Raw genomic sequence first — 16,839 nt, 5'->3', positions numbered from 1 at the left:
TAGTTTCATATAATTTTGATATCAAAGTATAACAATTATCTTATTTTGAGATCTAATATTTTAGATAAATGTACACTGTTGCCACAAGACCAGAAGATGGCAGTTCGGCGGACTAGAAATGTGGTAAGTCAGGAGGCACGGTTTCTCAACTTTCAAAATAATTCTACTTACTTTCACTGTCGCATTTATCCGTGTTGCATGTCTTAGTCTGTATGCCTGCACCAGCGCAGAATTGGCCTTTTTCTTGTTGAGGTGGGTTAACACAAAGCCTTCGACGTTCCATTCTCCCTCCCCCGCAGTCATGGCTGCAGACAGACCATACAGTCCATTCACTATATCCGCCGTCGATATCTGAGGTAAAAATTTTAAATAAGAGTAAAGAACAAGAAGCCTTCTTCTTTGTCTTGGGCCGTACCATAAGGTACAAGCGTTATCTTTTTGCAAGCGGGAAATCTCAGACTGCTTGTATTCTTTTTATCAACATATTCAAAGTTTTTGCACCATATCTTTTAAGCGTGTCCATTTCTGAGTTAGTATTTCAAGAGATGACTGTTATTCCATTGGGGGGAGGGGTGGGGAGGGATGGGGTCGCTGACTAGAGATTGATGATTGCTTGTTACCTCCACACGGTTGGCTATAACATAGACGAGTGTCACTAGATGGTCCCAAATCGTCACAGTTTGAGCCATCCTTAGACGGTATTGGGTTTGAGCAACTCCTTTGGCGTATTTGCTGGCCTCCTCCGCATGTTTTACTACATACACCCCATTCACCCCACTCTGTATAACCTCCATGGATAACTAAAGTTCAAAAGGAATTGAGAAAGCACCGTTAATGCGAATATATATTATTTTAAGGATATATTATAGTTGAAAATGTCACAAATCCCTGGTCAAATAGATTGGTATCGTTAATCTTTACATGTAAGTTTTAGAAATGAACTTATTCATTTCCACAGTAATTTACGCCTAGCATCTAAATATTGGTGATGTAAGGTCAGTCAAAATATGTTTTCCAAGGAAACATCACATTATTCATTAGTTGAGAAAAATGTCCGTAATAAGTTTTAGGAAGAGTAGAATAACAAGTCAGCGTCAAGATACTAACGGCAGGTGTAACCAACAATTTCCTGCAGTCGAGAAAGAGCATCAGCAACATTTTGGACAAAGACGGCATGGCCTCGTCTTCCAGCAATCTTGAAAGCCTCGGTCTCGTCCCAAGAGACAGCAACTATGTTCACTCCTCTTTCCTACAATATCAAGTTAAATTAAAGAGGCTGTGTCACGGCAGTCCACTTCATTTTGTTTAATTTTGTCAATTACTCACTCTCAATCGCCATGGAACTTAAAGTAAGCAATCCCTTTCAATCTTCTTCAGTTTTGCCCATCCGTGGCATCTGTTGCTTCTGTTATGTTATTTTAACCTTCCTTTAAAGTTTTAAGCGGTTATTTTTATGCTTCTCTTAATCTAACGGGCATTTTGCAGGGGCACCCAACGGGAAATTTTGAGAAAAAGACCTAAAAACAACAACAAAGTGTGAATAAAGTTTTCTGAGACTATTTTAAGCATTTTGGGAGATTGCTAGAAAAAAATTATCTGTTCCTCACTCCCAGCAAGACTGATGGAAGAGTTCCCAGCCAGCAACCTTACAACCTGCAACCTGACTTACTGGGAAGTTTCATAGGGCACAATTCAGATCTTGAGTGGTAAGTAACCCATACAAGTAACCCGTAGCGGCTATTCTAGACTTCAAATCCCCTCTGACACCCTGAATTATCTTTTTCCCAGCAACACTTTCCTTTCAAGAACTATTTTTTCTTCCGCATCTCCCAGCCAGCAAAAATGTGCCTGAAGAACAGATATTTTGAGGAACAGATCCATTGGGTGCCCCTGATTTTGTGATTTCCTAATTTGACTGAATTTACAGAGAAATTACATGTAAATGAAGAAAACCGGAGATCCGAGACAAACAAATATGTCTCCTGTGCATTATTTTTGAAGTTGCAAGCGGCAGGAATCAACTTTGAAAAACTGTTAGGCTGAACAGTTTTCAAAAACCCTAATTTCAATCCGTTTCAATCTTCTTCAGTTTTGCCCATCCGTGGCAACTGTTGTTTCTGTTATGTTATTTTAACCTTCCTTTAAAGTTTTAAGCGGTTATTTATGTTTCTTTTAATTTAACGGGCATTTTGTGATTTCCTATTAATTTGACTGAATTTCGTGACACAGCTCCTTTTAGTAATAGATTTATATATATATAGTTTTTTATGAAAAACAAAACCAACAATTTATTTTTCTGAGTGTAAGCTGGTCCAGTAAAGCCCAATCTTATCTAGTGGATGGAAAGGGATGAAAAGCTCAAAAAAGAGGAAGCATATAAAACTTTTTCATGTTATATGCTTCCATGGAAACAAAAGAGGTTATGAAAGTGAACGGCTACGAAAAAGCTTATTCTATTTTTTCGGTGCCAAAGTCACCCAACACTGGTTTTATTTCATGTTTTCTCGTACGTTTATGCCCGGGGGGGGGGGGGGGGGTACTCGATATATCCTTGTGTGGGAAGGTGCGGCCCGGCCCGTCATACCCTGACCCTGTTTAAGACAAAAATCGCTGATTTTCCTACCCTGTTTAAGACAGAATTCTGATTTTTGATACCCTGTTTAAGACATTTAACCCGAAACCATACCCTGTGTAATACAATGATAAATAAAAATTTTGCTATAGTTTAGTTTGTAGAACATACGCGCAGGCTGTTTATCGTCCAAGAAAAGATACCATGTTTAAGACAAAAATTGATAACATCGATACCCTGATTAAAACAAAAAATGATAAAATCGATTCCCTGTTTAAGACAAAAATCCCGAAAAACATACCCTGGCTGGCCGCACGTCCCCATTAAACCGTTATAAGGGAGTACCCCGCTCCCCCCCGAGGGCGTTTATGATTCTTTTCAGACATTTGGACAAACAATTGTTGCTCCTCTAATTGGTGCCTTTATGTTTGCACCACCCAAACTGTAAAAGACCTTGGAGGGTCCTGAGTCTAAATCTCATCAGCTTTCTTCTTCTGAATTATAGAGCCTTGGTCTTGTACGCAGGAGGACGAACGATTTCGAGCAAGACCCGGATACAGTCCCCATTAGCTGTAGCCTCCCACGCAGGCGTTTATAGGGGAGCTCGTATTTCGTCCATCCCTACAAACGCCTGCTCAACCGAGAACAACGGTCGTTTCCCACGCTTAGCCAATTACATTGTACTTTCCAAATACTGGAAAGTTGACCTTAACCGCAAGGTAACCCAATAATTACTCGACCTGCATGACACTGAGAAAGCCTTATGACCTCTAATAAATGTTAGACCCAGAGCGGCACAAGTAAGATTTACTCAGTCAGATTTTAATTTCAGAATTCTCCTTGCACTGGTTAACCTTAGCGAAGGAAAGAAAAAAAGGAAAAAGGTAACTCCAGGTTCACGTTTTTACACTATCACGAAATTATGAGTCGTGTTTAGCTTGTCAACACTGTTGATTGGTCTGCACTTACCACGAATAAAACAATGGGAAAGCAATGTTGCTCTTGGTTGAGCAGGCGTTTGTGGGGGAAAGAAATACGAGCTCCCCTAAAAACGCCGGAGGCTATATTAGGTGAGGGAATTATATTCACATTCCGACTCTGCACATGCTCGTCCAAATTACACCTGGAGCTCCTAAATTTTTCTGAGCTTTCTGGTGCTTCATTTAATTCTGTTTCTTCCAACTAATGAACAAACCAAACAAAGCATACAATCATTCTGGCATTTCAGTACCTCTATAGTTCGCACGATGTCTTCATACAAGTCTGGATGTTGAGTCTTTTCGCCAGTGAACACAAACAAAACTCGCTGTTTACCGTTGGAAGGTGGTAAATTGAACAACTTATCATAGGCTGTAGTCAAAGCTTTCTCTGTCAGCGGCCTTCCTCCAGGCTGTATATCCTTCAAAGCTGCACTTATGGCGGACGTTGCTGCTTCAAAACTTTGATATTCATCGTCATGAAAGCTGAATAGAAGTCTTGGCTGTTCAGCGTACGTAATGACAGCTAGATGGGTTCTTTGGGCATCGATGTGGTAATAATCCAAAAAGCGGCGCATAAACAGCGTAACATTTAACCCCTCGTTCCCTTCACCATAACTTGAAGATACGTCGATAAGTAAGCCCAACTCTATTTCTGCGCGACAGTCATCTAAACGAGGAGTAGTATAAATTGGAAATGATCATCTAAATTTTCCTGTTAATGGTGGCCGTCAAAGGAAGTCAAGATTATAGAGGAAGGCAAAGCAAGTTCAAGACAAACGATTCAGATTTTCCTTGTGATTTTCTGGTGTTTTTAAAATGCTATTTATTGGTTCAAAAATGTGATGGAAACAAGGTGCATACCAAATCAAGCTGACTTTCACTCTTCTCTAAATAAACCTTACGGCTAGCCAGAGAGAGGGCTTATTAATCTAAAACTCTCCGAAAAACTCCAAAAATCAGTGAGAATATTTCGTTTTATGTAAATCCTTTCTTGGCAATGGCACAATCTTACTGACATGCTTTGTCCCCACTGGTCCCCAACATTAAAAACTAGTCATTCCAGTGAGCTAATTTTGTTTTGTTTTGTTTTTTTCAAAATGAATCATTTCTGCATAACGGATTACCAATCTACTGTAAAACATACCTTCAACGTAAGATCCTGAAAAAAAAAAAGAAAAAAAAGGAGATTAAAATTCAATTGTCATAGAAGCCAACTGAAGAAATTTCATGCCATTATGCAGTCCTAAAACGTATATAATAATTTTTTCTTTGACCGGTGAGACTGTTCCAAACAAAAATAATTTCTGCCTCTCACCTTCAGAAATTCCATTACCACTAATAATTGATAACGCAATTGGTTTCCCTGATACTTATCCGCTAAATCAGGACTTATCAGTGGATAATCTATTCAACGTTTGAACAGCCGTTGCGTGGTGTTAGCGTCTTTTGCACTTCATTACGGTGCTCCATTGCAAATGCGGGACTTTGCTCAGATCTAGAACTGACCTGTTGTAAAGACAGGTTTGGTGTTGAGGTAAAATTCGAATAAAAACTAAATTTCATTGACAAAGTGGAATCCCTTTCACATACCTAGTTTAGATCTTCGCATCCCCTATAAATGCTGTAGATGCATTGTTAGTTTTAAATAAGAATAAGTCACCAAAAAAATTTTCCACTCCTTCACTTTTTTAAAAATCGTCCGTAGCCCTTTTAGGTCATGGTAAAAGCTGAAATGACAGATTTCCCACTTCAACTAGTGAATCCATACCCTTTCGTTTAGCTGAGACCTGTAAAAGGTATCCCTGAGCCTCCCCGTATCCCGGAGTAGTCAATTGATAAAAATCGGTGGCAATCAAGTGTTATCGATTGATAACGGAAATCGGTGAAAATCGATAAACTGAATTGCTTTGTCAAATCGATATTATCGATTTTTCATGGTTTTAACGATTTATAACGGAAGTCTGCCATTGAAAGCAATCTCCTTTCAGACATAACGGTATACTTGACATTTTTCATGTATGTGAATATATTTCTCTTTTTTTCTCTCGAAGATATTAGCCTTTTAGGCTACTCTGAAATTCGAATATAAATAAAGTTCATGTTATGTTCTTTTGAAAGGGTGGTAGATCTAAATCCTGAAAAATTGGGCGCCTACAGACCTGGCCAATATAAGCCATCAGAAGAAGATTTCAAACCTGGTTGTAAAGAAAAGATGAGATTTTTTAAAGATTTCTTTATAAGTGATAATGAGTGTAAAACAACATAGTGATAAACGTTTGATCATTTGACTCTCAATTGCCACTCAGTTGTCAATAAATTTACTGTTTGCATGAATTCAGTAAACAGATGAACAGATGTTTCTTCCGATATAAATCTATGAAATCGGTAAAAATCAAGATAAATCAATAAACGAAGCGAGTGTGTCATCGATTTCTACCGATTGATCGATACAATCGATATCAATCAAATCAGATTTACCGATTTTTATCGATTTATCGATTGAAAAATCGTTACAGATTTTGATCGATTGACTACTCCTGGCCGTATGTGCCATTATAGTAAGTATCCTCCGGGCCATGATACTATGATGTTATAAATGTTACAACAGATTGGCGAGACTAGTCTTACATAACAGTGAAATTCTCCTTCCACCAAAAAATCCCGGAAATCATGGTCTTGCTCACTGGCACGTGACCTATGACATAACAACCGGAAGTGAATATACAGGGACATCATGACACTTACCACCTGCCAAGAGAATGTAAACTGACGCGAGAAGTAAACAAATCCGAGGCATCGTCTTGACGGTGCCTTCTGCAAAATATAAGCTACAAAGGAAAAATAGTGTTCACCGGTTAGAAAAATACCCTGGGTGCTAGAGACTCGTGGGCGGTTTCTGGTTCCTGTCAAGTCTTAGCAGCGACCGTCGCAGGAGAAGATAAGTGGCAAGCATTTGGAATTATTTTTTTAATCAAGCCACACCCAGTATGGATTCTTCTCTATGATGACATTAAGACCAAGAGACTATAAAGGGGACAGAGAGGGCATGCCCCATATACACCCTATTCCATAGGTAATTCGTCTCGAGTTATTTTTAGAATCGGGATAAAGTTACCTCTCGCGAGGCGTGGATGTTTCGTGGAGGTTTCGCATGACCAAACGCCGTGCAAAACATGTCGGGCGAGAGGCAATGAAAGCGTAAAAAGATCGAGAGCATTCCTGAATATTGAAGCGAAATGAGTCGGCGCTCACCCGGGAAAAAGGAATCGCTGGACTCTTTGACAACCCGTGAAATCAGTTTCACTCGAAGTTGTCGTAACCTCAGTGCTTTAATAAAACGAGAAATTTCGCCGGTCTATTGTAACCGGTCGTTTGTACAATTTAGGGAGTTTAAGATCCAACAACGCGGACGACAACTAGAACGTCAAAAAAACAATAGGTTTAATTAGCAAAACAACAACTTCGCACGTGCAACACACTTTTTTGTTCATTTCTTTCCCGTTTTTGGACGACTACGACGTGAAAATGCCTAATTTCGCGTTTTATGGAGAACGTAAATAAGCAACGACGAAATATTATTTCTCTCTCTGAGCTTGAATATGGTCTCTTGAAATTCAGCTTTAGGAGGGTTCGCCTACTATTGACAAAGTAAGTGGGTAGGAATAATCGCTATAAAGACTGAAAAAAATAAACATCAAACCAGAAATTGCTCTCTTCAAACTGTAAATTATAAATGATCCTGAGAGAATATTCAGTGTGTTAAGGATTTCCCTGCTCTACTGTTAGCTCTATACAAGAGAGGAAGGGCAATTCTTTTTTAATTTCGGTTTCGCTGACACAGCTTTCGCAGAAATCTTGCTGTAGTCGTTTTCGTCGATAAAAGTAATAGCAAAATCGCTCTCCGCGTCTTCCCCCATTTTGTTCTGCGTCATTTCGTGAAGGACGCGTGGTTCTCAGCGTGGGTCATCCACGCGGAACACATTCGCGCTATGTGATTGGCTGTTGTCTAATCCCCCTTGTTAAAAATAACTCGAGACGAATTACCTATGGAATAGGGTGTATATGGGGGATGCCCTCTCTGTCCCCTTTATAGTCTCTTGATTAAGACGGAATCCACCAGGAAATCATCATTTTAATTTTCAGTGGGCAAAAACCTTGTACAAGAATAAAGAATTTCAAATTTCACAAAATTACATCTTACACATGAAAGTTTCACAATTGTGTTTTCACAATTCTTGTGAAATTTGACATTCATTTTCTCGGTCTCCCGTAAGAAATTTTCTTTCAATTGGTGTTACTACAGATGACTAATTACATCTTTAGCCCTTGAAAAATGCAAAAAACAATGCAATATGCTTTACATTATTCTGGTACAAGGTTTTCGTCCACTCAAAATTAAAATTACTCAATTTCCTGGTGGATTCCGTCTTAATGTAGGGGATATACGCTGAAGATTATCAGTCTATGAATTGCGAAATAGAAATAACATAATTACACTGTTTCTATATTTCGCCGTGTTAGGAAGCAACAATGATAATAGGAAGGGTAATAGCAACAGTGATAGTAATACTGATAAAATGATAATGATAATGGCAATGATGATAATAGTAATAATAATACTAACATAATAATAAAAATAATGACTATTATGATAAAAATAACGCTGATAAAGATAATTAACCATAACCATAATGATAATGATAACGATAATGATGATAAAAGCAATAATATTTTACCTGGATTTCTGAAAACCGGGTTGGCAAAAATATCAACTCATTCTACTACTTGGCAATTTAAAACAATAAAACTCATACAAAGGCCGATTAAAAGCCTTTATCTGACGAGGGGCAGTAAGTTAATGATCCCTAGAGGTATTCCAACGAGTCCAAATTCAAAATGACTCAAATTTTAGAACATTTATTCAGATCTGACTTCGCGAAGTTTTAAGACGGTGTCATTTCGGTCTCGAAATTTTTACGTTGAGTAAACTGCAGCGAAAGAATGCCTGGTTAGGGATTACATAACAACTTAAAAATAGATAGCAAAATACTACTTTATTTGCGGTCCGATAAACAACAGGATCTCGCTTGGAATAGACAACAAACTGAATGAAACACAGTGCACAAATTATCACTTTCCTCATCTGCAAAAATCGGCCTATGGTTCAATGTCATTAGAGGCCGCTGAAACTAGACCTAAATCCAATTTTCCTGAGTCGAGAGTTTCTTTTCCAAGGTACAATCAGCTAAGCTAAACACCGACGAAACAATATTCATGGCCGGTACAGAATATTTTGGCGAAACCGCAGTTCAATCACGCGATCATATACCCGTCAACACCGTGCGGAAATCACACAATCACACACTTTCGCGGCACTGATAAGACTATCCACAACCACGCATAATCTTCTCACGTTTAGCATAAGCGAAATATCATGAATAACTCGGAAAAACTAAGCCTATTGGCAGATGAACACCTCTCGACTTTTCTCTTACACTCGTCTTATTCAAGTTCCCGGATGTAGAGTCGCATGGTCGGCCGACTACCTTAGCCTTGATTTTCACACCAGAAAAGTATTGGCCCGGGTCAACGGTCACCTTTTTCCTCACCTAATTCTACATCCACTTCTACACAAATCGTTAACCACAAAACAAGCAACAACAACAACAAAAACGACATCAGCAAACAACACGGTGAACACGTTATTAGACAGGGGAAGTTGAGAAAAATGACAAAATGTTTGCTAACCCGGTTTTCATAACTCCAAGTAGTATTATAAGGATGATAATAATATTAATAATGATGATAATAATAATTGATGAATGGTGGATGGTCACACCAATGTACGTTAAATTCTCCAGTTGATCATATCTATAATAATGCTCTTCATAATAATTTGATAATGGACTTTCAATTTCCAGCAACCCCGTTTTTCTCAACTTTTTTCCCCATATTTACAAACTCTGTATTTGTTCCTTCCGCCGTAAGCGGCCAGCTCCAGTTACGGCGCGGACACCTTATTCGCGTCCCAAAGGTGTCCTCACACCAGAGCTTGCACTGTATTTTTTTATTGGTATCGCCAAGGAATATATTTTAGTGGTGCATTCAACTTCGATTTCAGCTGTTAAGACAAAAATGGGGGAGGCACTCTCAGGAGAGTAGACCTCCATACATGTCACTTTGATAACAGCTTTCTCTCCTCAAGAAATAAAGAGGAAATTAATTATTCGCTGATCTAGCTCTCCATGAACTTGCCCGTGATACGCAGGTGTAAAAGCGATATTCATTACAATTTTATTTTTGAAAAACTTCATTTGGGTCAATGTAATAATGCAAATTTGTTCGCATCAAAAGCTACACAAGCATCATCAACTAATAACTGATTCCTTACTTAACTCTCGACATGAATCTTAATAGGTGTCAGTTGCCTGAGCAATGAAATGGTAAAATTCTGTCAGTCAGTGCCCTAATTAGATCGAAAATGTTCTGTTTTGATTTTTATGTTTAAATTTTAAAGCCTTGTGAAATAACATCTTTTACATTTGAAGTGAATAGCAATCTCTACTAAGGTAAGTAGCAATCTTAAAGCTTCAATTCAGGCGAAATTCGCGAGTAACATTTTAATAACTTGTTTTGAAAAGAGAGTATGTAATATAGTATAAAAGGGCATTAGAAATCTAGATAAGAGAATTTCCAAACTGAAAATAAATGCTTAGGTTAAGCAGTGATTTAAAAGTTTATGCAGCGTAACTGCACCAAATTGTGTTTAATCGTACATTGACGGGTTACAATTTAGTTGAAAACACCCTAGAAAGAAATACAAATTATGCCACTCTGTGTCCAAACTCAGGCTTTTCTTTCATAAATCCAAAATCCTGAGGAATTACGAACCTTGATTTTATTAATTCATCCACATACAGATATTGAAAAACATATCGATCGCTTTTAAATAGATATGATTTGGGTCGCAACCAAGAACGTAATGTGGAGAAAAGTAAATAACATGCCTGCCCAATCCACTTAAGAAAATATATTATTTGCACTAAAAATTGTATCTACCATTTATCTCAGAGATCAAACCTGGAATCTGTGGCCTTGACTTTTACGAGGTTAAAGAACATGGATAGATTAAACTCTGCTAAGTAATTAAAATGTTTTTATAATTTCTGTAAGTCTGCAACTAGAAACCCGACATTGGCTGATGCTCTTATAATTCCATATTGTGGGTATTTCCAAGCCCAAATGTTGATTTCAATACTAACCTGGGAAACTACGGACGACGAAACAACACTTCACATGGTAAATGGAACTGTCAAAAATCAGTTTTATGGGAAAGTATGTTATCGCGCATCAAACATGCTGCCGAAGGTGTCAGCTTAATGGGTTGGAAATTGAGAACACATATATTCATGAGAGAATCGAAGACAATTAATTCGCCGAAGCTCTTATGTGGCTAATTATTTATTCGATTTTGCTGTGAAAATTGATTAAAAAAAAAAAAAGCCCATCAGTCATGTCTTCCACAAGGTTCAGTTTGGTCTTGAAATAAGTAGTCGGGGAAGAAGACTCAGATTTCGCATAAATGAAAAGCCAAAATACAAAACCCCTAAATTAACGACTTTTTCATCGTGTTAAGGTACATCTATTCGACACTAACGATTCGACACTTACGCTGAATTTCTCTAAGTAATCGTCATTTTGGATGTGACAACAGAAAACTTTGCTTTTTACATTAAATTTGACGTGTAGCAGTTTGCATGTAAACTATCTTACAGTGGTTTGCAACAGACTTTATTACTTGCAAGTTAAAATATCAACAGAAATACAGTTTATTCGTTGCTAAGGTAGAGAATGCCGATTTTTACGAGTTATCTGAGAAATGTTCGCGCGTATTCTTTGGTAAGAAAAAAAAAAAAAGATTTAAAGATTTATATAATTGGACTGATTTTCCCTCACAGCTCAAACTACTGCGTAAAAAGCAACAATTTTTGGCGCCTTCTGTAGACGTAGAATGACGCTACATTTAAGTTGAATAATTAGAGAGGTTAATTATCGAGTTTACGACAGACCACTGAGAGATGAACAAACGATTACAATGTATCAAAAAGCAATAAATCAAAATATTATGTTTTTTTCCTCAAAGTTTTCAATTTTTAACTTTCAATACAACAATGAACTTTAAAACAATCATCTTTAAGCTGAAAACGGCATACGGCAACTTATTCTTAACTATTAAACTGGATACAGTAACTTTAAGCACCTTTCTTTTTCTCGGCCAATTTTTTTGATAAAACATCCTTTTTTGCCTTTCTCGCAAGAAAAATAATGTGATGATGAAGGCCTGGTCAGGGACACCGAAATTTTCATTTGCCGAACTTCGATCATGAAAATTTCGGCGTCTGAATCAATCAGAAACGCCTCTTTCAATTTGGAACGGCTCAGCCGTTCTTCACGCCTAGTCCGGCCGGGAATTTCGCCTTTGAAGCGACTTTGAAACGGCTTCGATTCAGACGACGAACATAAATTATTATAACGTAATTTTGCGAGCAGTTTGACCGAAATGAGCAGCATTTTCATCCTTTTGAATTTACTTTGGCTGGAGTTGAGATCGGCGTCTGAATCAGTTTAGCCGGTCTACATAATGAGTCGGCTCATCAAAAGATCATCATATGAACCGGGCGTTAGTCCCTGACTAGCCCCAAATTCGCATGATTTGAGTTGTGTAGTAATTTTAGAATTGAAGGTTACAGGTTTGATGTTGAAACTTCGGCTTAAGGAGCGCTTAGCCCAAAGTAGAAATAGCCCCCGGGAAGTTTGCCCTTCTTAAAACTCGCATCGCATATACGCGCTGATTCAACTACAAAGTAAAGGTGTGATATTAATACTTAATAGAATGAACAATACATACGGAACAAGTCAATGCCTTGATAAAATGCTAGCATGAACCATAACGATGCTGTATCCAGTCTCCTTGTACTATTTCGTGCAGCCAAAATTCAAAACCAATAATCGGATGGCACTTTATCATGACGTTGAAATAGAAAATAAAAATGTTTCCACGTCTGTAAGCGGACCTTTTGGCCTCACTGGATGTTACCATAGGGAAGAATGTGTACCTATTTTTTTAAGTCGTGCATGTACTCCAGATTGTCTGAATAATTGCCGTAGAAGTTTGGCGTTCTTTAGCTTTTTAGTAATTTAGCCTGAGATCAGGATCCGCATTGTGTGAAAAAAGGAGAAAAAATCGGCGTTGGTGAAATAATAATAATAATAAAAAATGGCGAACGAAACGAGCCGAGAGGTAGTCTTTGGAGGGGAAGGGTGGAGGAGCCTGGAGACATGCCTTTGATGCCGCCGATCCGCCCTCCAGATATTAACTTGTCATTGAAATGTCAACACGTCAAGTTCTCATCAAGGATGTCAGAGTGAGCTTATTATGATTGTAAAAAAATATTTGAATTCGAGAGGAAGTAATAGTGCAAGCAAAGAGAGTTTAAGACAGACCACTGAGAGATGAACAAACGATTACAATGTATCAAAAAGCAGTAAATCAAAATATAATGTTTCTTCATCAAGTTTTCAATTTAAACTTTCAATACAACAATGAACTTTAAAACAATCACCTTGAAGTTGAAAACGGCATACGGCAACTTGCGAGTCTCACAGAAAGCCTTGTTATCAAAGATGACATTATTCAGGGGCACCCAACAACGATTTCCTGCTAAATACGTTGAAAACACTTTTTAGGCTATTCAGAGTAGTTTTAGTTCTCAAGAAATACATTCTAAGCGGAGCTATAAAATTGGATTCTGTTCCGTCATCCTAGGGCACTTTTAGTCTTTTCAAAATTACAAGAGCTTCAGAATTATTTTTCCAAAAATTTTAGGTGCAATTTATCCTGTTACGAATGTGACCATTTTTCTGATTCGCTCTCTCAATCACATTTTTGAATCCGAAAGTTTTAGGGTTTCATTTTGTACGAAAAACAGCTTTACTTGGGGAGTAAAATGTGACAAATTAAGCTTCAGAAAATCGTAAGGAATTTATGAGATAAGTTTCGAAAATTGTACATGAATGGAACGGTTATGGAGAAAATTTTAGCCGTCTTCAAGTAATAGAAAATTCTAGGCAATATTTGCTTCTCCGAACAGATATTTTAGAGAAAACAGTCATTGGGTGCTCATGATTATTCTTAACTATTAAACTGGATACAGTAACTTTAAGTACCTTTCTTTTTCTCGGCCAATTTTTTTGATAAAACATCTTTTTTTGCCTTTCTCGCAAGAAAAATAATGTGATGATGAGTAAGACCTGGTCAGGGACGCCGAAATTTTCATTAGCCGAACTTTGTTTAAGAAACGTTCGACGTCTAAATCAAATAGGGACGCCTCTTTCAATTTGGAACGGCTCAACCGTTCTTCACGCCTAGTCCGGCCGGGAATTTCGCCTTTGAAGCGACTTTGAAACGGCTTCGATTCAGACGACGAACATAAATTATTATAACGTATTTTGCAAGCAGTTTGACCGAAATGAGCAGCATTTTCATCCTTTTGAATTTACTTTGGCTGGAGTTGAGATCGGCGTCTGAATCAGTTTAGCCGGTCTACATAATGAGTCGGCTCATCAAAAGATCATCATATGAACCGGGCGTTAGTCCCTGACTAGCCCCAAATTCGCATGATTTGAGTTGTGTAGTAACTTCAGAATTGAAGGTTACAAGTTTGATGTTGAAATCTCGGCGCTTAGCGCTTAGCCCAATGTAGAAATAGAGCCCGGGAAGTTTGCCCTTCTTAAAACTCGCATCGAATATACGCGCTGATTCAACTACAAAGTAAAGGTGTGATATTAATACTTAATAGAATGAACAATACATACGGAACAAGTCAATGCCTTGATAAAATGCTAGCATGAACCATAACGATGCTGTATCCAGTCTCCTTGTACTGTTTCGTGCAACCACAATTCAAAACCAATAATCGGATGGCACTTTATCATGACGTTGAAATAGAAAGTAAAAATATTTCCACGTCTGTAAGAGGACCTTTTGGCCTCACTAGATGTTACCATAGGGAAGAATGTGTACCTATTTTTTTAAGTCGTGCATGTACTCCAGATTGTCTGAATAATTGCCGTAGAAGTTTGGCGTGCTTTAGCTAATTTAGCCTGGGGTCAGGATCCGCATTGTGGGAAAAAGGAGAAAAAATCCCCTTGGCGAAAAAAAAAATCGGCGAACGAAGCGTCTGGTGAGGGGATCGGTGGAGGAGACTGGAGACATGCCTTTGATGCTTCCAATCGGCCCTCCAGTAATTAACTTGTCACTGAAATGTAGACACGTCAAGTTCTCATGACGGATGTCAGCGTGAGCTTGTTATGTCGCTTTTGTAAAAAAATATGTGAATTCGAGATGAAGTAATAGTGCAAGCGCGAGCAAAGAGATATACTTAACTTCGACCATCAACTGGCGCAACACCAGCTTGGGCGAAGAGAAATAAAGACGTTTCAGAGGAAAATGGGCCGCGTGCGCCCGGGGAGGAATAGATTCTCAAGGAGATATCTCAACAAGTTCGCAGTTCGCGTCATAATGCTCGTTGACATAGCTTCTTATAATGTAATATTCCGTGGAGGAAAAATGCGCTTTTGGTTTTTACGAAGTCGTTCGCGTCACTTTTTAGTTGCTTATTTGGTTTGTTAACTACACGACTGAAAAGCGAGGCGGACTTCGTAAACGTTAAAACTAGTAAAAACCAAGCAAGAGAGAAAAAACTGCTCACGGAGTATCTCCGTACAGTTTTGGTTAACGTGTTCTCGGAGCACAAGGCTTAGCTGTACGCAAAATGCATTCTTTGCATATATCAACTGATTTTGGGGTTTTATCACTCTTTTGGTAGGAGGGTGATTCATTCATTTCACTCATTCATTCATTTATTTTTGCCATTAACCAGAAATAGAACAACAGTATGCAGAAATTTATGATACATTAAAGACAATATACAATATTCTAACTAAATCATTTACAAGATCAAATGTTTAAAGTGGTAATGGCAAGAAAGCCTACAGTACATAGAAGCCGGGGGGCTTATAAACTATAGGTTTAATTTCCTACCATAGGGTAAACCATACAAGTTAGGGGTACTGAATGAAATTTTGGATTAATTAAAAAAAAGAAAGAAAAAAAAAAAAAGGAAAGAGAAAAAAGAAATAGAAAAGGTGTGTAGCTCAACTAAGAGTAAATTTAACCAAGAAAGAAAATATTTTTTAAGTCTTTTGCCAAAACAAACTGATACTTTCACTGTTTTGAATTTCCCGACTTAGCGAGTTGAAAACTTAGGACCATGTAACCGAATTGAGAATTTTCGAAAACTAGTTCGACATTGAGGTATATAGAATAGGCTGAATTTTTTTTGTGTATTATAAGAATGTATCTGGCTTGCGAGGGTAAACATATCACAAAAATAATTAGGGAGAAAGCCTCTTTTAAAAAGGTACATAAATTTACCTATTTGTATAAATAAATGTCCGAGAATTTTAAAGTCTCCTGCTCTTTAAAAAGAACACCTGTATGAGAATCAAAAGAAACTTCTTATGATAATCTGATTATCTTCTTTTGCAGAATAATAATACGATTTAAATGTGACTGATATTTCGATCCCCACACTGAAACACAATATATTAAGTAAGGGTAAACTAGACTATAGTACAAGGAGCGCATGCAAGGAAGTTTTGGGAAGGCAAAAACTAGCTCCTATTGATTTTGATATTTTTCTAGAAACGCGAAGAATGTGAGGCCTCCACGACAAATGCTCATCGAGGATAACACCTAAAAATACTGTTTCTTTCACTCGTTCAATAACATTGTTGTCAATTTGAATAAATATATCGATCAAGTATTAGCCTCCCTTGGCGTGATTAGAACACTGTACCTTTTGAACGTCAGTTTATAAGTCAATCGTTTTGTAAATGTGACCGTACTTTGTCGCAGGGGAGTATAATTAGAAAAGCTCCATATTTTGAATGCCTCTTTTTCTTTTATCACAGGCATATGTTTTGATCTTCTTGGCGCCGAGGGATAAGCGAAAAGCCTCGCAAAGAAATTTGTATTGCATGCTCGAAATCCATGTTTTAAAAAATCTTCCCCCGAATTGTATGAGCATGGTATTGAAAGAGCACGATACTGTCAACAGCACCGCGAATCCGTCAACATGAAGACGTTTGACCAATCAGAGCATGATGCCGGAATCTGGTATCATGGAACGGCGGCATCAAAGGCTGTCTCCATGCTCCGCCTCC

At 37.9% G+C, this 16,839-nt stretch overlaps 1 protein-coding gene across 1 annotated transcript in view; it reads right to left on the bottom strand.

Annotated features, from left to right (window-relative positions):
* Positions 1–16,839, bottom strand: part of LOC140951639 (hemicentin-1-like) — a 38,009-nt gene that overhangs the window by 19,771 nt on the left and 1,399 nt on the right. Inside the window, exons 2-7 of the mRNA XM_073400940.1 lie at positions 6,298–6,380; positions 4,697–4,711; positions 3,804–4,219; positions 1,108–1,249; positions 621–800; positions 172–351 (exon numbers count right to left, since the gene is read on the bottom strand). Of these exons, the coding sequence (XP_073257041.1) occupies positions 172–351; positions 621–800; positions 1,108–1,249; positions 3,804–4,219; positions 4,697–4,711; positions 6,298–6,349 (985 nt within the window). The 5' untranslated portion in view covers positions 6,350–6,380. The remainder of the gene's footprint in view (positions 1–171; positions 352–620; positions 801–1,107; positions 1,250–3,803; positions 4,220–4,696; positions 4,712–6,297; positions 6,381–16,839) is intronic.

This window comes from Porites lutea, chromosome 1 (genome assembly GCF_958299795.1).
Source record: "Porites lutea chromosome 1, jaPorLute2.1, whole genome shotgun sequence".
NCBI classification, from domain to species: domain Eukaryota; kingdom Metazoa; phylum Cnidaria; class Anthozoa; order Scleractinia; family Poritidae; genus Porites; species Porites lutea.
Note: the sequence above shows the minus strand (reverse complement) of the source record. Positions and strands in the feature narration are given on the sequence as shown.